At 38.6% G+C, this 16,932-nt stretch overlaps 1 protein-coding gene across 1 annotated transcript in view; it reads right to left on the bottom strand.

Annotated features, from left to right (window-relative positions):
- LOC124805008 (fibrillin-2-like) overlaps window positions 1-16,932 on the bottom strand; it is a 425,338-nt gene that overhangs the window by 142,007 nt on the left and 266,399 nt on the right. Inside the window, exons 31-33 of the mRNA XM_047265408.1 lie at window positions 11,723-11,881; window positions 1,386-1,583; window positions 1,176-1,304 (exon numbers count right to left, since the gene is read on the bottom strand). Coding sequence (XP_047121364.1) covers window positions 1,176-1,304; window positions 1,386-1,583; window positions 11,723-11,881 — 486 coding nt within the window. The remainder of the gene's footprint in view (window positions 1-1,175; window positions 1,305-1,385; window positions 1,584-11,722; window positions 11,882-16,932) is intronic.

A 16,932-nucleotide genomic window follows, 5' to 3' on the forward strand; every position in this document is an offset into this window, starting at 1 on the left:
ACACTGACATAAATACTCTACCACTGTAGTATCACCCTCAAAAGAAAGCGTGGATGGATAGACAAATATTCTCTCCGTGGTTCCATGGAACGTTTGTACCAGTAATGAGAAAAGAACTAAAGAAGAAAAAGTTTCCACTGAAAGATATCCTTATAATTGACAATGCTCCCAGTCATCCTTCAGATGTTTCTCTAAAGTCCGATAGTATACAAGCACTCTTCCTTCTGCCAAATGTGACAGCCCTAATTAAGCCCATGCAGCAGCGAAATTTGGAATGAATTAAACGTCATTATCGATATTCACTTCTCGTCTCCTTACTGAATGGAAGTAAAAACGACTCTACTGAGACTATGCTGAAGGTGTGGAAAGCAATTAACATATGTGATGTTGTTTTCCAAGCAGCTGAAGCATGGGATAAAGTGGAGGGCGCTACCATAATGAAGAGCGGGAGAAAATTGTGGCCATCCATTGATGCCGAGTTGGGTCCAGTAGTGAGTGACAGCGATGAGACAGTCAATTCGGAATTATCAATTACTTTGTACACTGACATGTGCCACAACCTTCCAGGAGGAGAAGAAATTGATGATGAAGGTGTTACTGAGTGATTGAATGAGGGAAATTGTGATACGGGCCAAACTTTGACCGATGAATAAATAATCAAAAGCGTGCAAGAAAGTAATGATAAAAGTGATGAAAAAGAGGACACAGGAGGAGAGAGCATGAAGATTTCTCACACTGCTGGTGCTGAAGCTGCCGAGGTCTTCCTGGAGTACATTATGCAACAACCAGATACGTGCAGTACCGATGTAATGCTTGTAAAGAGGTTGCATGATAAAGCATGCCACCGTCACGTATCATCATTGCGGCAGTTAAAATTTAGGAACATGTTTCATATAAACTCAAGGACTAAGTTTCCTTTGAAAATTAATGTATTTTTGAAATTAATAAAGTATATGCTCTATGTTTTAAAATTGTAGCCTTCAGTTTAATAAAGTACGGTACACTATATCCCCTATGTTTTCAAAATAAATAAAAAACAAAATAAATGAATAAAATAAATTTAAGGCAGTCCTGCTAATCCGGCACCATATGTGCCAGGAATGGCCGGATTAGCGAGGGTCTAGTGTATATAATACATATAAAATAAGGTAAAACCTTTGGAAATGAAGACAAACCTATACAATCATGTAGTCCTATTCCCAGCTTATAGCCCTCAGGACACTGGCACTCATATCTTCCAGGGGAATTAACACACTGTGCATTACCACGGCACGGGCTTGGAACATGTAGACATTCATTTTCATCTGGAAAAAACAAAAGAAAGTGTGAAATTCTTTAGTTTACACAAACATATGTCACAGCAAATTTTTATGACAACCAATTACCTATACACTGATGAGAGGCTATGTCGTATCTGTAGCCTTGATTGCAGCGGCATTCAAAACTGCCAGGCAGATTCATGCATGTTCCGTGATTACACATCAGAGGCATGAGATGACATTCATCTATATCTTCCATTTTGTTATTCAGTGGGTTTTCTATCTGCCCAGGCATTTTTGTCCCACAAAGCAACTTGTATTCATCTGTAGGGAAGAATAAAAGACAGCATGAAATAATGTGTCGTATGAAATGACACACAAAGTGCCATTATGGGAATGTTATGATAACATTCCCATTTATTACCAGATATACAGGAGATGCAAAATGAGTCAGTGAAAGGAACAGTGAAAATAAACTTAAAAAACAGCATACTGAAATACATGCTAATCTTCAAGACCAAAAACCAGGAGATTAAGTTTGCAGCTCACTTTCAGACAACTGATGTGAGTCCTTCCCTATGATGTCATAAAGATATATAACAACCATAAAAACACTATCCAGGAATGGTTTCCTGATAAGGTGACTCATATGATCAGTACAATTGAATGGCATGTTGTGTTTTAAAATAAAGAATATAAATAAGCATTCACCATTATCACCCTACCACTTTAATTTTTAACATCAAATTCCAATTTTTTATTGTTATTCACATACTTAACATTTTATTTGTGCTTTTTTCTTTTCATGTGTTTTGGGACATTGTTTTCTCCACCCTGTGATATACAAATGTCACATGGGCAAAGAGTACAAAATGCAAACAGACCTTCCTAGACTTGATACTCCATGAAAACTGTTCTGAATATTGCTTCAAGAAAACAGAGTTAGTTTTTGGTCACAATGAAAAACAAAACATCAAATAAAAGTGGTATGAATATAAAGAATAAGATACACATTAAATAACCACTTACCCAAAAATAATGGCTTTCAAGGATATGAGTAACAAAATAACACATATAACCATCCACTCTTAAGGATTTATACCAATTTTAAAAATGTTGAAGAATAAGGAACTTTTTAGAATTTTTTTTTCTTGTGGGGATATACAGCCTTATATGTTTTAAGAAAGGCAACATGTTCCAAACAAGCTGTAATGTATTACAATAAATATATTACAGGCTGCTTGGACCTAGTTATCTTTCTTTAAAAAAGCAACTTCACTTACGCACAATGACAACATACATAAACAATTTTAAATAGAGTACAACACAGAGCATTACAGGTATACATTCTACAAAATGTGCAGGATAGAAGAAAAAATGGCAGGGATTCAAAACAAATGTGTTGAGTTTGAAGAAAATTAGCTAAAATTGGGAGAAAGAGTGGAATAAATGGGAGGTGGCAGAAAAAGTGGAAAAATCAGGAGTCTTACACCGAAATCAGAAGAAATCTCATTATCCATGATCAATTTGTTCCTGAAATTTTTGCTTTTGAATCAAGTGTTCATCATTGTTCTTTTTATTATTTTTTTAAGGCATCAAGGTTTGCAGGCCAAACTTTTCTCTTCTTCAAAAAATTCTGGAAAATTCTTCATTAAAAAAAACACACACACACACACCCACACCCACAAAGAAACACACACAGATATACACTAAAGCGCCAAAGAAACTGGTATAGGCATGCATATTCAAATACAGATATATGTAAACAGGCAGAATACAGCACTGTGGTCGCCAATGCGTGATGTGTGTGGCTACTGTAAATTTTTATGTTTTTGACTCGAGAATAAAAATAAAAACCTCAGATGTTAAGTCCCATAGTGTTCAGAGCCATTTGAACAATTTGGAATCGATGCCAGAGTGCGACAGACTAACATTTATACGAAGCAATTTTCATATTCCAGCTTGACCCGACTTAATGTTTTGCGCTAGTCTGAGATTACGTGGTTCATAAAGTCAGCCCATTGAATGTTTAGGTGTCTTGTGCACAGTTGTTAGATTGATTGGTGCTGCTACAATGGCAGGTTATCAAGATTTAAGTGAGTTTGAACATGGTGTTTTAGTCAGTGCACGAGCGATGGGATACAGCATCTCCAAGGTAGCAATGAACTGGGGATTTTCCTTATGAACATTTCAGGAGTGTACTGTGAATGTCAGAAATCTAGTAAAATATCAAATCCCCGACATTTATGCTGTTCGAAAAAGATCCTGCAAGAATGGGACCAACAATGACTGAAGAGAATCGTTCAACGTGACAGAAGTGCAACCCTTCCCCAAACTGCTGCAGATTTCAATGCTGGGCCATCAACATGTGTCAGCATGCCAACCATTCAATGGACCATCATCAATATGGGTTTTCGGAGCTGAAGGCCCACTCGTATAACCTTGATGACTGCACAACACAAAGTTTTACGCCTTGCCTGGGTCTGACAACACTGACATTCGACTGTTGATGACTGGAAACATGTTGCCTGGTCAGACAAGTCATGTTTCAGATTGTATTGAGTGGATGGATGTGTACAGGTATGGAGACAACTCATGAATCCATGGACCCTGCATCTCAGCAGGGGACCGTTCAAGCTGGTGGAGGGTCTGTGATAGTGTGGGGTGTATGCAGTTACAGTGATATGAGACCCCTGATACATCTAGATACGACTCTGACAGGTGACACATACTTAAGCATCCTGTCTGATCACCTGCATCCATTCATGTCCACTGTGCATTCCAATGGACTTGGGCAATTCCAGCAGGACAATGCGACACTCCACATGTCCAGAATTGCTACAGAGTGGGCTCCAGTAACACTCTTCTGAGTTTAAACACTTTCACTGCCCATCAAACTCCCCAGACATGAACATTATTGAGCATATCTGGGATGCCTAGCAACATGCTGTTCAGATGAGCTCTCTGCCCCCTCGTACTCTTACGGATTTATGGACAGCCCTGCAGAATTCAATGGTGTTAATTCCCACCAGCACTGCTTCAGACATTAGTCGAGTCCATGCCACACTGTGTTGCGGCACTTCTATGTGCTCGCAGGGACCCTACACGATATTATGCAGATGTATCAGTTTCTTTTGCTTTTCAGTTTATATACAAGTTACGTATAACATCAAAATATATTTTTAATTCTATTCGATCTTGGAGTTTTTGTATATTCACATGGTCTAAAAATTCTGGCACTGAATAGAAGCAGTGATCTAATAAGAATGCTGTTAGGGATTTATAAAACAGTGAAAATGTTGAAATAATTTTTATTTCATGTGGCAGACAATTAAACTTGTACATCCATATAGCACTATTTGTAGTGGAGGCTTTAAAGGCTGCTGCTGCTGTCCTTACTTACTGGACATGGAGTTTGTCTTTTTGACTGGTATCACATTCACGTAGCATTTTTATTTATCTCCTTTAAATTCTTTCTCATTTGTTTACACGTTACTATAACAAAAATGCAGGGAAATGGGAAGACCACAGACTTCTGAAAGACGGGCTGCAGGAATCTGTTTGTCTTGCATGGTGCATTGCTCTTATAGCTCTCTTTTGGGCAAGAAGATGACTGAGCTAGTAGTTGTTGTACTCCAGAATATAATCCCATACTGTAGAATGCTGTGTAACTTGGCACAGTATGAAATTTGAACAGGTGGAAGCTTGCTTTGTGTGCAAGTAAATGTAGGCTGCAACATTTTTCTCTGTTATGTGCGTCTGCCATTTAAAATCATGTTGAAGCCACAGGCCTAAAAATTTTGTTTCCAGTGAGAGTGTAATGCCACCGCCATTTATTATCTCAGGGATGCACGCAGCACGCCGCCGCCGCGGCATCGCCCCATAGCCCATGGACGTCGAGCTCTCCCCGTCCCCTTCGGGCCTACCTGGGGGTGGTCTGCGGTCTGAGGAGGTTTTTGTATCGGGTTTTTCCCTCGCTCCCTCACGTGAATGCGGGACCACGGGCGGGCAGTCATCCCAGGCAGTCTCTCTGTTCGCCCCCTCAGCTCTGCCACCACCCGGGTCCCTCCTCCCAATGTTACAAGCCTTATTCCACGATGCCGCGACGTTTTGGGGGGCAGGGGTATAGTATCATTGCCACAGATACTACTACAACGCCGTGCCAACACAAGGTTGGCAGCCTGTCGTCTGCTGAGCACAGCGCACTCTAGCGGGCTGTGCAGCTCGACAGAACTGGAGTGTGCCCCGTTCACTTCTTAGCTAGATTTCAACCTAGGCAGACGCACTTTCATAATTGGCCCTCAGCCATTTCTGTAATGTTTGCATTGATTCTCTGAGGAGAGCCCATCAAGCTTCGTCCCTGAGAATATGTTGTATTAGTTCATGGTACTCTATGTTACGAGATTGTCAGTTTATAGCCGCAGCTGCAGTCCTACAAACTACTGAAGATAAGTTATTTCATTGTACTATGTGTTTCTTGAATAATAATCCTTCTCTCTAACAGTGTGTCGTACTGCATATTATTGCAACCTGGACTCCTTCAGCTCCTATCAACCCAGCCTCCTACTTATTTGCATTTCATAACGAGCTGAAAACACACACGCATTTTGTGCCTCTAAACAGTGAGACACAATAAAATCTAATGTTGTGTCCATAGATTTTGCTACCATTTTCTTCATTTGGAGTTACTGCAACACTGTTCCAAAAGATGGTCATGTATGAACACTTACCATACTTCAGTCCCATTTCACCGGCAAGTCCTAAATTTTGCTTTGATCTTGTGTTTTGTGTGTTGCTGTAGATGTAAATGTGCTGTAAAGGAAATTAAAAGATTGCATGTTTGCTCATATATTTCAATACTAGAACTTCTTTTCAATTTTTTTCTGCGATAATTACTATTAAATTGAGGTTTCATCTGTGTAGTCAGCGACACCAAAACGTTTATTTAAAGTAGAAAGTCCAATAAACCTAAAAATGTGAAATTCCAACAACATATTTGTACACACGAGTTGTAACTTCCAAAAAATCACATATTTTAGCCAGTCCATGGGTAATGGCAGCTACCTACGAGATCAGTACCATATCGATTAAGGAGAAACAGTCATTTTTATTGCGAACACTTGTGACATAAAAGAAAATATCGTAAAAAAGAATACAACAATATTACAGAAGGAAAGTTGCTACTCACCATATAGGGGAGATGCTGAGTAACAATAGGCATAACAAAAAGATTCACACAATTACAGCTTTTGGCCATTACGGCCTTTGTCAGCAATAGACACACATACACACACGTACACACACACTCACAGAAAAGCAACTGGCACACACGTCACCATTCTCAGATAACTAAAACCACACTGCCAAGCCATAATAGAGCGAATCTTTTTGTTGCGCCTATCGTGACTCAGCATCTCCGCTATATGGTGAATAGCAACTTTCCTTCTCTAACATTGTTACATTCCATCCTGGATTTTCCATTGTTTGTAAAAAAAGAATACTGTGTACACCCTCTTTGGAGTGGCAGCCTAATAAGTGGAAAGTTTTACACAATGTTTCATAGACTTCAACAGCATCCAATGAAATTTTTTTCAATATTTTCGAATGATAGTCAAAAGTTTTAATGAATTACTTCGCCTGTTAACCTTATTAACATACATTTCATTCAACTCGTTCAAACACGCAAACTCAGTGTACAATTATTGAATTGGCATCAGTGTGTTCTAGAAGAGTTGAACTATGTTTTAATTTTAGTTTTATGTGCAGCAACAAATTATAAAGACAATATGCATTTTCTGATGATGTTACTGAACCTTCGACACGTGGGAAATTTTTTTAGTATTGAAGTTAGGTGAACACACAATGCGAACAGAATATTAACAATACATCACATTGTCATATACTCCAAACCAGAACTGTTAGTTTTCTAACACGAGATGATTTTAGTTACATATGACACACCATGGTCCACTCACTAAGCGGTTGTCTGTGAGGTTTCGTTATGAGAAACAAGTCTCCAGTTTTGTAATTAAACAGTTATTAATTTTTCTGACGTTCTTTCACTCACCCTCAGGTGAAGTACATTGTCCAACACACTTTACTAATACAAAATTCCAAAAATAAATTGCATTCTTCGTTTTATTCATATAAGCCACTGTTCTGACAGTTGGCAGCCAAATGGGAAGCGGAGAACGTGCGGAAAGTGACAATTTTGTCACTCAAACTCATGTGGCTATCAATTCCTAGCAACACAGTGACAGTTTTGTCAAGGGCTTGTTCGCAGATTGGCAGGTTGTCACGTCGTAACATGCGCGCATCTCTGTGTACACACACAGACCCGACAAGAGTGATAAAACAAGTCATGGTGACAAAAATCACCCATTTGCACTAACCTGAAGAGGCTCTGGAAAGGTTCAAAATCATAAAATGTTCAGTTTTAACTTTTTGCCATTTTAAAAATTGACAGACTTTCCCCTTTCAATTGATATATAATTTATTCAGTTCAGATGACTACAACTATTTTCAAGATGTTTTTTGAAATACGTTCTGCATGGGCATGACCCACTGTGGTGCTGTTGAACTGCTATCAAATATTGTACTCATGAATTTACATGCTCATCATGTACATTTTAGTGATGTGAGGGAAAGTACCAGGTTGAGATTCATTGGGAGAGTCCTTAGAAAATGTAGTCCATCAACAAAGGAGGTGGCTTACAAAACACTCGTTCGACGTATACTTGAGTATTGCTCATCAGTGTGAGATCCGTACCAGGTCGGGTTGACGGAGGAGATAGAAAAGAACCAAAGAAGAGCGGCGCGTTTCGTCACAGGGTTATTTGGTAAGCGTGATAGCGTAGCGGAGATGTTTAGCAAACTCAAGTGGCAGACTCTGCAAAAGAGGTGCTCTGCATTGCGGTGTAGCTTGCTGTCCAGGTTTTGAGAGGGTGCATTTCTGGATGAGGTATCGAATATATTGCTTCCCCCTACTTATACCTCCAGAGAAGATCACGAATGTAAAATTAGAGATATTTGGGCGCGCATGGAGGCTTTCCGGCAGTCGTTCTTTCCGCAAACCATACGCGACTGGAACCGGAAAGGGAGGTAATGACAGTGGCACGTAAAGTGCCCTCCGCCACACACCGTTGGGAGGCTTCCGGAGTATAATTGTAGATGTAGATGTAGAAAGTAAGTGTTGTGGCTAACCTGTGATAGTTTGATATATATCACTTGCTCGATTGTCATGTGTTTCATGTTTATTTACTCTTTTGTGATCCGGAAAATATTCACAGTGAATTCTGTTCATTGAAGTCTCTGTTTTATAGAAGAATAATCACTGGTATCCCCCCAAGAACCACAGACCTTGCCGTTGGTGGGGAGGCTTGCGTGCCTGTGATACAGATAGCCGTACCGTAGGTGCAACCACAACGGAGGGGTATCTGTTGAGAGGCCAGACAAACGTGTGGTTCCTGAAGAGGGGCAGCAGCCTTTTCAGTAGTTGCAGGGGCAACAGTCTGCATGATTGACTGATCTGGCCCTGTAACACTAACCAAAACGCCATTGCTGTGCAGGTACTGCGAACGGCTGAAAGCAAGGGGAAACTACAGCCGTAATTTTTCCTGAGGGCATGCAGCTTTACTGTATGGCTAAATGATGATGGCGTCCTCTTGGGTAAAATATTCCAGAGGTAAAATAGGGTGGGGACTACTCAGGAGGACGACGTTATCAGGAGGAAGAAAACTGGCATTCTATGGAACAGAGCATGGAATGTCAGATCCCTCAATCATGCAGGTAGGTTAGAAATTTTAAAAATGGAAATGGATAGGTTAAAGTTAGATATAGTAGGAATTAGTGAAGTTCACTGGCAGGAGGAACAAGACTTTTGGTCAGGCGAATACAGGGTTATAAATACAAAATCAAATAGGGGTAATGCAGGAGTCGGTTTAATAATGAATAAAAAAATAGGAGTGCGGCTAAGCTATTACAAACAGCATAGTGAACGCATTATTGTGGCCAAGATAGACACGAAACCCACGCCTACTACAATAGTACAAGTTTATATGCCAACTAGCTCTGCAGATGATGAAGAAATTGAAGAAATGTATGATGAAATAAAAGAAATTATTCAGATAGTGAAGGTAGACGAAAATTTAATAGTCATTGGTAACTGGAATTCGGTAGTAGGAAAAGGGAGAGAAGGAAACGTAGTAGGTGAATATGGATTCAGGTTAAGAAATGAAAGAGGAAGCCGCCTGATAGAATTTTGCACAGAGCACAACTTAATCATAGCTAATACTTGGTTCAAGAATCATAAAAGAAGGTTGTATACTTGGAAGAAGCCTGGAGATACTGACAGATTTCAGATAGATTATATAATGGTAAGACAGAGATTTAGGAACCAGGTTTTAAATTGTAAGACATTTCCAGGGGCAGATATGGACTCTGACCACAATCTATTGGTTATGAACTGTAGATTAAAACTGAGGAAACTGCAAAAAGGTGGGAATTGAAGGAGATGGGACCTGGATAAACTGAAAGAACCAGAGGTTGTACAGAGTTTCAGGGAGAGCATAAGAGAACAATTGACAGGAATGGGGGAAAGAAATACAGTAGAAGAGGAATGGGTAGCTTTGAGAGATGAAGTAGTGAAGGCAGCAGATGATCTAATAGGTAAAAAGACGAGGGCTAGTAGAAATCCTTGGGTAACAGAAGAAATACTGAATTTAATTGATGAAAGGAGAAAATATAAAAATGCAGTAAATGAAGCAGGCAAAAAGAAATACAAACGTCTCAAAAATGAGATTGACAGGAAGTGCAAAATGGCTAAGCAGGGATGGCTAGAGGACTAGAAATCCTCTGAAGGCTTTTAAGAAAAGAAGAACTGTTGGAAAGCCAAAGGCAGGTGTTATTACAGTAAACAATAAAGATGATAACCAAGTGTGTGAACCTAACCTTGCTGTACACCAGATCATTACAATGAAAGTCAGAAAGAAAGAACGTTTGCAGAGGAAGCTGGCCTCAATTAGTGAAAAGCAGGAATGTTTTATGGTCGAATTGGACGTGAGTGAAATGTTTGATATGTCAGTTCTCAGTGGAAGTTTTGCTAACTAAGATGTACTTAGTGTAGTGATGATGGTTTGGAACTCACTATAAAAAATCATGTAGTACAGTATGACACAAACAGAAACATTGGGGTATACACAGCCCAATTTTACATTCATTGGACTTGTATGCTCTCATTCAGTTCGTGATGTACCTGCTGAAAATCCTTTAGAACAACACAATCTGTGAAAATAATATGACAAACATATGCAGCAACTCATCTTTAAAAAGACTACAACTACTGCTATTCTCAGAAGACGTGTAATCTGAATCATTGTCAAATGGTTCATGTCCATCACTTGTATACTCATCATGAACTTTGTAAATCATTTGCTCCAAACTTTTCTCCTCCTCACTGCACATTTGAAAAAAGTCAATCCAAAAGCACACAAAACGCTCGAAACAGAGACAACTTGAACATCACCTAATACTCATGAAACAAGAAATAATAAGAAGGTTTCACAACTGAAGAATTTTTATGCTGATACTGCTAAAGCCATCTAGCAATCACAGTAGAACCTACGAAGTATGCAGACCTCTCAGAAGTTGGCAGGAGCTGTAAATATACGTTCAACAACGCAAAAAATCATAATAACTGACTTAACTTAATATAATGTTTTTATATTATAACTTTGTTTGAATTTCCCGGCTTTTCCCCGGTTGTTCAAGGTTATGTAAGATTCATGGTTTTCAAGGGTTCAAGGATTGCTAACCACCCTGAAAGGCGAATTTTCTACAGCAGTATGTTTAATGATCTGAGGAAAAGACTAATAAAATGTTTTGTGAGGGGTGTCCTCGTGTATGGCGCTGAAACATAAACATTGAGGAGGACAGATAGGGCAAGACTGGAGGCTTTTGACATTTGGACATGGCGAAGGATGGAAAGAGTGAAGAATGATGAGGTACTGAGAAGAGTGGGAGATCAAAGGCAATTATTGAATGTGATAAAAAGAAGGAAACAAAATAGGATTGAACATTTATTAAGAAAGAAGGAGTGGCATATAAAAACAGCATTAGACAGGTATGTGGAAAGGAAGAGGAGGTAAGGGGCAAAAACATTTCAGAGCCTAGATGATGTGATGGACAGCAACACACACACACACACACACACACCACTGAGAAGGAAGCAATGGATTGCAGGAAATGGAGACAGAAAAGACCTCCTAATATAGCAGGAAACTGATGGGGATGGTGTATGTACAGTACAGTGGCTTAAAGCAACAGTTTAATTTATACTTCCGTACTACAAAAATGTATCAAAAGTGCATGCTATTCTGAATTACATATTAGTGACATGTTTAGGTAGAATAAGATGCCTCACAAATGGCCAAGAATGATATAATAAATCATATTTGTTGACTCACCTGTTCCCTGTTTGGGGCATGGTTGCCCTGGCTCACCCCAGGCGGCTCCCATTGAACAACAGCACACTTTCCGTGTTTGGTTGTGTGACATAGGTGATGAGCAGCGCCAGCCTTCACATTCAAGGTAGCACTGAGCCTTTCTCATATCTACACATTGTTCTGTAATCATAAATGAAACAGTTAAGTTTAACAATATAAATCAGGATGGACTGCTACTCACCACACAGAGGAAGTGTTGAGGCACATTTAAAAGTAGGCTGTTGAGAAACATCAGCTATCAGGAAATTCCTTCATCTGTTGAAAGACACACACACACACACACACACACACACACACACACACACACACAGCCACTGTTGGCTCCAGGTGCTGTGGCTCAAAATATAAATAAAATGAAATAAAAAGATGGTAATTGTGAGGAGTGCAGGTTGGTAGGTAGAGAGAGAGGTCAGCATGGTGTGTGTGTGTGTGTGTGTGTGTGTGTGTGTGTGTGTGAATAGGGCAAGAAGTCCTGTGATGTGTGATGCAGGCAGAAACAGGGAAATGTGAAAATATGTGTGGATGAAAGGTGGTGACAGGATCATTTTAAAGTTCTAAGAATAACTATACCAGCAGAGAGAACATGGGGCAGAGGTTGCGCACTTTGTGAACATACTGGTGTGTGTTGTATGCAAGCCCGACTGTCACCACAAGAGAGTACAGAAATCGGTGTGTCACAAGGTGTTTGGTAAGCACATGGACATTGTGTGCGGTTTGGGAGGGCACAAGGAAACAGGGAAGGTAGAGGAAGGAATGGACAGAAACTGTGTAATTGAATGGTACAGAAAATAGTAACAACTGGAAACAGCACTGGATTTCATGACAGAAGATAAGACACTATGCTAATTCAAACAGTGGGACAACCCACAATGCAGTAGCAATATCAATTAGAATAGACTGCTACTCACCACACAGAGGAGGCACTGGGTAACAGGCAGACATATTTAAAGTAGACTGATGGAAGATACCAACTTTCAGACAAAGTACTTCATCATATGAGAGACAAACACACAGATACTAACTGTTAGTATATATATATATATATATATATATATATATATATATATATATATATATATATATATATATATATATATAATAGAGGGATACATTCCACGCAGGAAAAATATATTTAAAAACAAAGATGATGTGACTTACCATACGAAAGCGCTGGCAGGTCGATAGGAAACACAAACAGACACATAAATACACACAAAATTCAAGCTTTCGCAACAAACTGTTGCCTCATCAGGAAAGAGGGAAGGAGAGGGAAAGACGAAAGGAAGTGGGTTTTAAGGGAGAGGGTAAGGAGTCATTCCAATCCCGGGGGTAAGTCTTTCCGCTCCCGGGATTGGAATGACTCCTTACCCTCTCCCTTAAAACCCACTTCCTTTCGTCTTTCCCTCTCCTTCCCTCTTTCCTGATGAGCCAACAGTTTGTTGCGAAAGCTTGAATTTTGTGTGTATTTATGTGTCTGTTTGTGTTTCTATCGACCTGCCAGCGCTTTCGTATGGTAAGTCACATCATCTTTGTTTATATATATATATATATATATATATATATATATATATATATATATATATATATATATATATAATGTTTTGGCCATGGCTGCAGTGGCCTTCTAGTTAATATTCATTGACTATTGCATTCTTCCTGTTTAAGGAACACAGGGATACTTAATAAAGGGCTAATCACCTGTGTAAACCAGAAATGAAGGCTCACTTGGCATGTAATATTACCCCTATTAATGGGGATGCATGATTCTAAAATTCAAACAAGTTACAAGGAGGAATGGTTGTTAAGGCATTCCTTTACTGTATCTTATAATTTCTGAATTTCCTTATTTTCTTTCCTTATGTCTGCAAGAGACTTGTTGAAGAGTTTTGCACAATTATTTAAATCTCCGCCATATACTTAATGTCATATTGAACAGTCAATGTGCAAATTGTTTTCCATTCGTTTTCTGTCATTTTATATTTCATAATAACTAGTCCAGAACAGAGTTTACTATTGGCTATAAATATCATTAAAGTATAATTGCACTTCTGGTTGAAAACGCATCAGAATGATCCACTCTTATCTATCATGAAATTTCATAAGCACTCACTTTCATTTGGTGTATCAGCTATATACAATACTTTAATCATGACAGATCACCATTAACCTAGAACATGAATTATGACTACCTTTTTAACTACAATTAAAATAATTAATTTATTAACTGATTGTTCCATAGTTCTTGGTAGAATATGTCATGTATTATCAATGAAACACACGCAACACTGGTGTAACATTCTACAACATTTGTCATTGTAGAATTTATTATTATAAATATTGTAGAATATTACACCAGTGTTATGTGTGTTTATTTATAATTGTAGAATTTATTATTATAAATACTGTTGAACGTTACACCAGTGTTGTGTGTGTTTCATTAATAATAACAAATTTACTTTCCTATATGTATAGTAAGTTATCAACATTTTTATCAGACTAAGATCTCGCGAGATTTGAGAGTGCACTGGAGCAATTCTCTTTGTGTATCATTTTATAAGAGATAACTGTGTCACCTACCAGTACTCTTAGATTATTAGCAATATAATCTTTGGAGCTATTAACATACATTAGCAATAGTACTCCTAAACTACATATAGTAGTTCACATATGGTCAGGAACAGTTTGCACTCAGGAGCGAACTCGTGGTAAGTTGGATTCATGAGAGTGGATAAGCAATTTGTGTGAATATAAAAATCTTCAAAGATGTTGTGGAACTTTATGTCTGAATTTACAAGGAGACCTCAAAATTAAACCTAGTATTGTTATTCTCTCTGCATATTAAGGTACCATTAGTTCTATTAAGAACACAGTCATCATGTCGCATAATGTCTCTGTCAACAGTCTGCAATATATACATGAAAGATTTGCTGAAGGGATCCCATTATAAAGGACCACAATGACCTCAAATGCCTGTTTAAATCATCAAATGCATCCCAGTCTCTAAACTGAACCCTTCTTTCACAAACTCTTGCTGTCCCTATATATTTATCACAGGACACAAATCCAACAATCCCCCTCATATTATTGTGGCTGGTTCTTGTGTCCTTACTGGAAAGGACTTCACTCTATCCTGCCAGCACTTTCAGTTCATTGTCCACAAACCACTTTCCTTTTTTTTTTAACAATATCAACTACTTTCTTGTCCAATAACCACCAGGCTCCATGATTATAACAGCCACCTCCTCATACAGCCAACATCTTCCATACACAAAATCTCCTTGTATCTGAACACTACTTTTCCCATCTATATCTTCATCTACAACAACTTTTACCTTGAAGGCAAATATTTTAACAAATTTGTGCCACTGACATGGGCATTTTCTTAGTACTTTAACATCCTCACCAACTGACACTTCACCTAGAGGAATCATTCCCACTAATCCAAAAACGTGATACCCTCATCTATTTTATATTTAATGATGACACTATTAAATCCAAGCCCATGACCATAGTATCCTGCCCTCATTCATTCAGAACATCAATGCTTTCTCTCCAACTGATTATGTTTGGCTCTCCTCTGGTCAGCAACTTCCCTCACAATTATATTGTTGCAAAGAAGCTGATTAGCACATCAATGCTTTCTCTCCAACTGATTATGTTTGGCTCTCCTCTGGTCAGCAACTTCCCTCACAATTATATTGTTGCAGAAGAAGCTGATTAGCACAATCACCATGGTGTAGTGGTTATGATACTAGACTTTTGCATGGAGGGTCGTGAGTTCAAAACTCACGTGAACTGTAAAATTTGAATTTCTATATTCGGTTCAAGTACATTCTGCCAACTTCAGAACATGATGACCAAATTGTAGAAGAAATGTATAATGACATAGAGTGAATAATGGACGAAAATAAAAAATGCTGCAAAATAGTAATGGGAGACTGGAACGCCATTGTGGGAAAAGGGAAAGAGGGAAACATAGTAGGCAGTCATGGTCTTGGAAAGAGAAATGATAGAGGTGAATGGCTAATTGACTTCTGCAGTGAAAGGCAGCTGATAGCGGCAAACACATGGTTCAAGAACCACAAGAGGAGGCTCTACACTTGGAAATCACCAGGGGATAAATACAGAAACAAAATTGAATTTATACTGGTAAAAGAAAGATACAGGAATGGAATCAAGAAGGTGCACACATTATCAGGTGCAGATATTAATAGTGACCACAACTTACTTATGGCAGAAATAGAAATAAGAATGAAAAAACTGAAGGTGACCATGGTGAAGAAGTGTGATCTAGAGAAGATAAGATCCAACAAAGAACAAATTACAGAAATGCTGTCTCGGGAGTTTCTAAACACATTACAAGACAAAGAACCACCTGATAATGCCAACTAGTACTGGAATATGCTGAAAGAAGGAATCATTAAAGCAGGGCAGCAAAATGTAGGATATGTAAAAGGGAAAAGGTCAAAAAACCCATGGGTCGCACAAGAAATGATTTCCAAGATGGAGGAGAGAAGAAAATTGAAAAACAAGAGCACTGAAGATGCAAGAAAGATATACCGAAGCTTAAATAATGAACTGCGAAGAGAAACAGAGCAGGCTAGGAAAAAATGGCTAAATGAGGAATGTGATGAAACTGAAGAACTGGACAGGAAAGGAAGATACGACCTACTATACAACAGAGTAAAGACTATGACATGGGAACAAAACAGAGCAGGAAGTTCTACTATGGAAATTTTGAGTAAAGATGAAGAGGTAGTGTACAAAGATCGTGACGATGTCCTCCATAGATGGGAAGAATATCTAAAAGAGCTATATGACACAAATAGCAAACCAGAAACTCTGGAACTTGAATCACACAACAGTGTAAGTGATGACGAGAAAGGACCAACCATCATAATGGAAGAAGTAAAGTCTGCCATAGCTGCAATGAAAAATGGCAAAGCGGTAGGTACAGATACGATACCAGGAGAAATATTAAAATGCTTGAAACAACATGGAATAAGAGAAATATTGAGATTATGTAATAAACTATATGACAGTGGTGAATGGCTTAAGGACTTTCTAACAACAGTAATGATTCCATTACCGAAAAAACAAGGAACCAGGAAATGCAGCGAGCACAGGACAATCAGCCTCATTTCACATGCAGCCAATGTTAAGAGTAATTA

This window comes from Schistocerca piceifrons, chromosome 7 (assembly GCF_021461385.2).
Source record: "Schistocerca piceifrons isolate TAMUIC-IGC-003096 chromosome 7, iqSchPice1.1, whole genome shotgun sequence".
NCBI lineage: Eukaryota > Metazoa > Arthropoda > Insecta > Orthoptera > Acrididae > Schistocerca > Schistocerca piceifrons.